At 51.6% G+C, this 8,715-nt stretch overlaps 1 protein-coding gene across 1 annotated transcript; it reads right to left on the minus strand.

The window, feature by feature from the left end:
* Positions 1-1,208: 1,208 nt before the first annotated feature.
* SPINK4 (serine peptidase inhibitor Kazal type 4) lies at positions 1,209-8,428 on the minus strand. The gene is given in 5 exon segments (XM_060102382.1): positions 1,209-1,252; positions 1,509-1,510; positions 2,689-2,801; positions 3,641-3,681; positions 8,368-8,428. Coding segments are annotated over 5 exon segments (261 nt in total).
* Between the last annotated feature and the right edge of the window lie 287 nt (positions 8,429-8,715).

An 8,715-nucleotide genomic window follows, 5' to 3' on the forward strand; every position in this document is an offset into this window, starting at 1 on the left:
TTTGCAGCTTAGTATGTGGCCAACCAGATAAAATAATATTTCCCAGTCTTTTTGCACTAGCATGGCAAAGAGACTACATTTTAGCCAATGGGTTGTGTATACATCTTAGGGAAGCATCGTCAGATGCAGTAGAGTGCCCTTTCCCCCTCTCTGTGGGCTGAGTGTAGACATGATGGTTGGAATTGAAGCAGCTATTTGGACATTGGGGTGGAAACTGATAAGGATAGCAGAGTATAATATAAAAGTAACATGAAGTTAGCATACTAACAGGTCTGTGTGTGAGAGAAATTAACTTCTATCTGTTTAAGCCACTGTTACTTCGGCTTTTTGGTCTCTCACAGCCAGACTTAATCCTATACCAACCCTATGCAGGTGGGAAACAAGTTTCTATTGTCAATAGCCATAGAAGGGCCTTACAGGTGACCTCTCAGTTCCTGCTACCTGCAGACCTATCAGCAACAATTCCTGCCCAGGTGAGCTGTGTGTGTCCAATGTCAACATATTTAACAACCAGTCAGAATGGATGTTGACTAAAAGAGCAGAGCAGGGTCTGGACATGATCCTGCTGTGGTGGCCAGGGTGCAGGGGGACACTCAAGGGTTTGGGGCAGTACCTGTTGTCAACAATTACAGACCTGGTTCAGTATTGTAATAAACAGTCAGATGTATGATGAATACCACCTGAATATCAGCCATGATAGTGTCGACATGTGTGGGGGTCTGTGTGTGTGTGTGTGTGAGTGAGATTTGGGGTGCTGGTACAGCCCAGGGAGAAAACTCTGAGGGGTGTGGGACCCTCCCAAAGGCTGTTCGAAGCTGGGCCTTGCAGTGGCAGAGGGTACAGATTTCACTTAGGTTCTTGACCTCAGTGACAGGCCAGGCTGGGGCACACAGGAGCACTGCATAGAGCCCTGGGGACAGGGACTGACTCTCAGAGTCCTGACCCCCTCGAGAAGGCAGAAGATGCCTGGGACCTCTAGGGGAACATGTGACAGGGTTGAGGAGCACCAGAGTGATGGAGAGGACATCAGATTCAGAATAGGGAGGACTGCAAAATTCCCCCCTATGCCAGCCTCCTCCCCAGGATCCCCAAAGACACTGACCTGCTTGGCCAGGTTGTACTGAATCTTTTATTTCATGTCACATCCTCTCCATGCCCACCAAGGTTCTCCAGCCTGAAGCTTCATGGCTCAAGGGGCTCCTGTGGGGTTAGCATTTGCCATCGTTCACGATCTGGATGTCCTGTCTTTTTTCTAGGATCACAGCAGACAAGGGTGAGGCCACCTCCTCAGGAACCGTAATGTACCCTCAGGAACCCTGGCCCAGTCCAGACCCCCTGCTGAGCTCTGCCCACCCACCCAGTGTACAGTGCGGGGGAGGTCCCAGGGCTCCCTGGGCATATCCTTCTACAGCTTTTCCCTCTGTACACCCTCCCCCGGGGCGGTTTCAGCTTCCTGGGCTTTCAACCACCTCTGCATGCTGTTGGCCGCAAATCTGTCTGGCCTGGACCTCTGTCTTAGACTCCAGGCCTGTTCATGTGATTGTCCATTGTACATCGCCGCTGGGATGTCCCAGAGGCTCCACTGTCCACGAACATCATCGCCCCACAAGCCTGCCACACACACCCTGCCCCCTGCCACATGGCACCACCAGCCACCCAAGCCTACAAGTTAGAAACCAGCATGTTGCTCTTGCTTCCTTCCTGCCTGTCAACCCCTCACATCCAATCTCACAGCTTGTCGATTCTACGCCCAATGTAACCATGAGTCTTTAATTATCATGATCGTTTTCCAAGTTAGGACAGTGTCCATCTGTCTAGAGTATTGCAGCTTCCAAAGACTTTCTTCTCTTCTGTGTTCTCACTTAGCTCTGGCCGGCTCAAGGTCTGATGAATGAAGAAATGAGACCAAGTAGGAGATCCGATGTACCAAGGTCATGTTCTGGCCCTGCTCGCTCTAGACTCATTTCTTGCCCTCCGCCATTCTCCTTTAAATGAGAATGTACTCCAGCATACCCACCTTCTTATATTTCCTCAAATATAAACTTTCTTTCCCTTCTAGATCTTTCCAAACTCATTTCTCTACTTGGAATTACCTTCCCTTGTTTCTTCTTTTTCCTACCTAATTTCTACTTATCCCTCAGGGCTGAGCTGAGGTGTCACCTCCCCTGGGAAGTCTTCCCTGCCTTGTCCTTGCCTGGTACCCACAGTACCCTGTGCGCCCCCATCTGGGCCTTTAGCATTCTGTGCTGCCATTGGCTGACCTTCAGCTTGGCTTCCCCCTTAGACTGACTGTTTGCCCCAGGAGCCGGTAATGCTGTCTAGCTTATTATGCCCTGTTGTATCCCCAGTGCCCAGCACACAGTAGGTGTTCAATAAATAATTGTTGGCTGGAGGAATAAATGAACAAATAAGGTCACCTAGTCAGTCGGGGGCAGAACAAGGAAAAGAGCCCAGAGTTTCTACCTGAACCCCAAACCCCCAACCAGTGGGCTTTCTGCTTGGAACCATGTGCCTTCTTTTGATTTATACTTGCACTCACTATGTTATGGGCAAATGTTGGAGGACTCTTCCCAGGCCAAGTGTGAGTGAAGGAAGAAGCAGGTCAAGTCCTGCTCCTTTCAGACTCATATGCAGCACAGATGGGGCCCACCCAAGCCAACCCAGGGGAAGGTGGGGAGGTGGACTTACATGCGAGCCAAGCAGAGCTTGCATTCACTGTCATACGTGACCCCGTCAGTGCCACAGACCGGGTCATATATCTAGGGGCAGACTGGAGATTCTGCCATGTGCTCACAGATGGGCTGTGGAAGAGAGGAAGGGGGAGGCGCTCAGGGATTCGGAGGCAGAGAGGAGGGATGTGGGGGCTCTGCTTGCAGCCAGGCGGGGATCTCCACAGAGGAGCCAGATTCAAGAAGGCCCCAGTGTGGATCCAAAGAGCATGAAACCAACCACTCAGGGCCCTTTGGCACGTTTGCTTATGTGTGTGTACACGACCGTGGACCATGGGTGTGTACATAAGTGTGTACCTATATCTGCTGAGCCCAAGTATGCGGGCATCCAGGTGAGTGCCTGTCTTTATGGGCTCACACACTCCTCACAGGGTCTAATAGAACCCTGCTGCTGGTCCTATTGAGGACCCCGGGAGACGGAACCACCCATCATTCCTAGGAGGCCCCGCCTCCTTGGGGGCTCCTGAACTCACCCTGGCCCACATGACCTATCAGGCCCCTAGTATGAGAAGGCTGGAGAAAGAGGACTTAATTGAAGCTCAGCCTGAAAGGGTTTCAAGCCAGCCCTGAGGTCAGGGTCAGGACTAGGATTGGGGTCTGGGGTAGGGATAGGGTGAGGGGGGCAGTGCCCTGCAGCAGTGAAGGCCCCAGGCCCGAGAGACCTGAACTCTGCACTGATTAGCCATGAATCTTTAGCGAAGTGGGTGGGCCTGCTCAGCCTGGAAGGGCTAACCTGGGGAGCATGCAGGCTCAGGAGGCCACCCTGGTCACTGCGGAGGCATTGAAGGTGTATGAGCAGGAGTGTAAAGAAGAAGAAGCCTGGTTTCCCAGCATGGATGAGAGGGCTCCCCTCTGCAGAAGGAAGGCCGGATCAGCAGCCCTGAGTCCAGAACTGCAAGCAGCTGCCTTACCATTCTTGAGAAAATGAACTTTGCTGCCGACACTGGCACTTCTGAAAGGCAAAGAAGCAAGAATTAGGTGATACTGGCTCTAGGCCCCAGGTCCAGGGGCCTGAGGACAGCTTCTTTGGGGCATCTGTCCAGCCACCACCCAATCTGGAATTCCTCAAGGAAAGGTAGTGAGTCACCAGACAGGCGCTCCCAGAAAGCTCATGTGACCTTGTATTATAAGAACTGAGACAGAAAGTCTAGAATTAGGGAGATGAAAGTCCTTCCTGTTAGTTATTAGTCAGATCCCATTGGGATTGTTATGTTCCATACAATAGCAATGAAAATAATTCAGTTACTGTGTACCAGGCCTTGACAACACGTGATCTTGACTGCTATTCACAGCTTTCTCAAGCCTGTGTAACAGGAGAGGAAGCAGTGGTCTGCGACCCCCAGAGGCACTCATTTCCTCAGCTGCCAGGAGTATTGGCTGCTCATGGCAGAGTCCTTTCCTGGGAATTACCCTCAGAGAATGGAGTTGGCTTGCCCAAGGTCGCATTCCCTACCCAGAAACAGCTCGCATCCAACGTCAGGGTGATGTGGGTACAACGGTCTGAACTCCTCCTCTCTACTCAGAATGACGCTAATGGGCCATCCCAGCTCTACTACGTCACAGTCAACATCCCTCATCCCTCATAGGTGTTACCCCGTGAGCACTCCCCAGAGTCTGCTTCCCGGGGAACTTGACCAACTTATGAAAGAGACTCACAGGTAAAGCAACACAGTTTGTTAAGGGCAGAGCTTGGATTTGCACGTGGATCTGTCACTCCACACATGCAGTCATGCCCCATGGCCCCTCGAGGTCTAGACGAACTTCTTACAGGACACAAGCAAATTGCAATGTGACTGGCGAGCGTGACAGGTGGATGAGGGAACGGGAGCTGTGTTTAAGACCACAGGTGTCAGGAAAGGTATCCACGTAAATTGAAGAAGGGCAGGCTGCTTCCTGAAGTCTCTGAAGGGCTGTCATGGGGCCGTGGGAGAGATGAGCTCTTCTCAGCCACACAGGGCACAGCTCATCTGCGTGAGGAGGCTGCAGAGAAGCAGGTGTGGGTTCCAGAATTTTCTCTCAGTGGGAGCTATGCCTTAATGAAGGAGGCTGTCTCCAGAAGTGGAGAGCTCTCTATCCCTAGAGGTGGGCAAGGCGCTGTGGTTTTAGCTTTTCCTGAAGATGCTATGACAAGAGATTTCCAAGGCAGAGAGGAAGAAGGGAACCAAAACTGACCTCTGATGCACTGTTGAAGTGTCAACATGCAAATCTAGCTTTGTCACCACACTGCTCAAAACCCTTCCATGTCATAATCACCCAAACTGGATATTATCCAAATGTCCATCAACAGGCGAATGGATAAACTGTGATACACACATACAGTGCAATACAACTCAACAATAAAAACAAGCCAATAGGGCTTCCCTGGTGGTGCAGTGGTTAAGAATCAGCCTGCCAGTGCAGGGGACACGGGTTCGAGCTCTGGTCCGGGAAGATCCCACATGCCACGGAGCATCTAAGCCTGTGCACCACAACTACTGAGCCTGTGCTCTAGAGCCTGCGAGCCACAACTACTGAAGCCCGCATGCCTAGAGCCCGTGCTCCACAACAAGAGAAGCCACCACAGCGAGAAGCCCGCGCACCACAACAAAGAGTAGCCCCTGCTCGCTGCAACTAGAGAAAGCCTGCGTGCAGCAACAAAGACCCAACTAAGCCAAATATAAATAAATAAATAAATAAATAAATAAATTCACTTAAAAAAACCCAACAATCCAATAACTGATAACACGCAACACCATGGCTGAATCTCAAAAACACGCCTAAGAAGCCAGACACAAAAGAATCCACACTGTATGGTTTCATCTGTGTGACATTCTAAAGCAGGCAAACTAATGTATGGTGGAAAAAAGAGCTGTGGTTACCTCTGGGGCAGGGGTGGGGTAGGGGCAGGGATTGACTGTCATGAGGGAAATTTCTGGAGTGATGGAACTCTTCTGTATCTTGGTCAGGGTCTGGATTACACAGGTATATGCCTCATCAAAACTCATTGAATAGGGCTTCCCTGGTGGCGCAGTGGTTGAGAGTCCACCTGCCGATGCAGGGGACACGGGTTCATGCCCCGGTCCGGGAAGATCCCACATGCTGCGGAGTGGCTGGGCCCGTGAGCCACGGCTGCTGAGCCTGCGCGTCCGGAGCCTGTGCTCCACAACGGGAGAGGCCACAACACTGAGAGGCCCGCATACCGCAAAAAAAAAAAAAAAACATTGAATAGGATTCATTGAGTGATAAGACTTGTGCCTTTCATGGTGCATAATTGTTAACGGGGGGGAAAAAGCATTAAAAAAATATAAAGCCCTTCCAAGGCTCCCTATCGTGACCACTAAGCCTCTTCATGTTACGTTTAGGGCACCGCATGAGCTGATCCCAAACTTCCCCTGGGCTCACTTCCTCGTACACCTCCCCATACCCCTACGCCCCCGCCATTCCTCTCTGCTCACTCTTCTGGAACAAGCTCTGTGTTGGCTTGTGCTGGTCCCTCTGCCTGAAATGTCCTTTTTCTCCTTCTCCTCCTATTGATTCAGACCCTCCTTTCAAGACACAGACCACCTCCCAGTGAAGTATTCCCTGATATCACCCAGGGCTTCCTGAGCAGGCCTGGACTTAGGCTTCTGTTTTAGTCCGTTTGGGCTGCTATAACAAAAATAGCATAAACTGGGTGGCTTATCAACAGCAAACGTTTATTACTCATAGTTTTAGAGACTGGAAGTCTAAGGTCATGGTGCTGGCAAACTTGGTGTCTGGCAAGAACCCTCTTCCTGGTTAGTAGTCGGTGCCTTCTCACTGTGTCCTCACGTGGTGAAGGGGTGAAGGAGCTCTCTGGGGCCTCGTTTATAAGGCACCAATCCCATTCATGTGGACTCTGGCTTCATGACCTAATCACCCCCCAAAGGTCCCACCACCCAATACCATCACCTTGGGAGTTAGAATCTCAACATATGAATTTGAGGGGCCACAAACAGCTAGACCCTAGTAGCTTCTTTCACACCACCGTGTGCTCACCCACTCACAGGGTCACTCCTACCTTCCGATGGACCTGAGCGCCTTGGGGTTCCTTTGTCTCTGCCTCCAAGTGGCAATGCCCTTCACACAGTGAGTGTCTAGGATTTGACTACTAATGTGCGTTGTGGGGGAGAAGTTCAGAACCCTGTGGTGTCAGAGTTTCTTCCTGGATGATGTGGGAAGTTGCATTTACCCCCAGACTGCCCTTGACCTTGGCCCAGTGTGCCCCTTCCTCACACAGCCCAGGCAGGAATCTGCAAAAGGACTCTCTTTAGGGCAACCTCTTCAGTGTTCCCAACAAGAGAGCTGCTGAGGGAATGGATGCCAGGCTGGGAGTAAGCAGGCTGTGCCAGGCCAGAGTCTGCAGACCCATTCTCTATTGTGTCAGCCCCTAGTCTATGACCCCAGCTGGGGAAATGGGTTTGAGACTGGCCATGAGGCCAGTGTCCCTGGGGTTCTGCTGGGTCTTGCTCTGTAACATCATGACTTTGTCCAGGTGTGTCCTAAGTAGTCACCCTGCTTCCCCTTTTAGTCTGTTCTCAATTTAGCAACCAGAGCAAACCTTTTAACACATAACTCTGCTCATTACCCTTCAGTGTCTCCCATTTCACTCAAAGGAAAAGCCATGTCCTCACATTGACCTCCAAGGCCTTACCCAATATAGTTCCCAGTTGCCTGTAACATCTCTTCTCCTATCTCTCTGCACCCTGCCCCTCACTCTCTTCTAGCCCCGCTGGCCTCCTTGCCGTACCTCAAACGCTCCAGACATGCTCCTACCTCAGGGCCTTTGCACTGCCTGTTCCCTCTGCCTGGAACCCACTTCTCTTAGATACACCCATGGCTCACTCCTCTGCCTCCTTCAAGCTTTGCTCAAACATCAGCCTCTCAGAGAGAACTCCTCCTATTTAACATTGCAACCCCCTCTCAATCCCCATCACCCCAGTATTTTTTTCCTTAGCCTTTATCACCTTCTAACATACTGTTTAACATACATTGCACCTATCTTGTTTATTGTCGGTTCCCCTCCCTCAGACCCCACTGGATTTAAAGACCTATCAGGACAGTTCTTTTTCTGGTGTGCTCACTGATAAGTTCTAAGGGCTCAGAACAATGCCTGATACCCAGCAGGTGCGAGACTGCAGAGGTGCCCTAGGCCCTGAGCAGGCCCCACTCCTGCGGGCATGTGTGTAGCCAAGGGTGAGGGCTCCCTTGTGCTCACAAGGCTGCTTTCAGCCCCACAACCACAGCCTGTCAGAGCAGATGGGAGCTCAGAGGACCCAGGCCAAGCTTTCTTCAGCACCCACCACCCTACAGCCACCAGACTTGCCTATCTCGCCAGAGATAAGACTTCTCCCTTCTGCCTCCCCGATCTCTAGCCCAGTAGTTGCTCAGTGCAGCTTTGAACTAGAACAACCTAATTTATAGCTGGAGAAACAGAGACCCCAAGAGGGGAGGGGACTTTTGCAATTCTGGGACAGAGATAGGATTTGAACCCAGGTTTCTTTTCTCCTAGCCCAGGGTGCAGAAAGAAGGTATATGCAGAAAACCAAGGCCTTAGAGGGTGCTCCAGGCCCTGCCTCTGCCCCATGCAAGCTCACCTACCAACACCAAGCCACAGAGAATCCAGGCTCTGCCTACTCACCCCTGTCCACAAGGAAGAGGGCGGCAGAGGCCAGGGTGACCACCCACAGGCAGACAGCCATGCTGATCCTGGGCTGACATGGCCTGAGTGAGCTGGGGCCTGGACCAGGGACAATGGGGCCTGTTTATAGTGCTGATCCCCACCCTTATCCTACCTGAGACCAGATGGAGAGGCCGGAGGTGTCACCTATCTGCACCTTGGTGTCTAGATAGGGTTTGTTCTCTGCAGAGACGCTGAGCTTGTGGTGGCCTGGGGTGGGGGCTGGGGCTGTGGCCAGCAGATTTTGGAAGTGAGAAAAAGTTTGGACAACTTGCAAAGCTGACTCCAGCCCGAGGGCTGAAGCAAGAG

Source organism: Mesoplodon densirostris, chromosome 6, assembly GCF_025265405.1.
Source record: "Mesoplodon densirostris isolate mMesDen1 chromosome 6, mMesDen1 primary haplotype, whole genome shotgun sequence".
Lineage (NCBI taxonomy): Eukaryota > Metazoa > Chordata > Mammalia > Artiodactyla > Ziphiidae > Mesoplodon > Mesoplodon densirostris.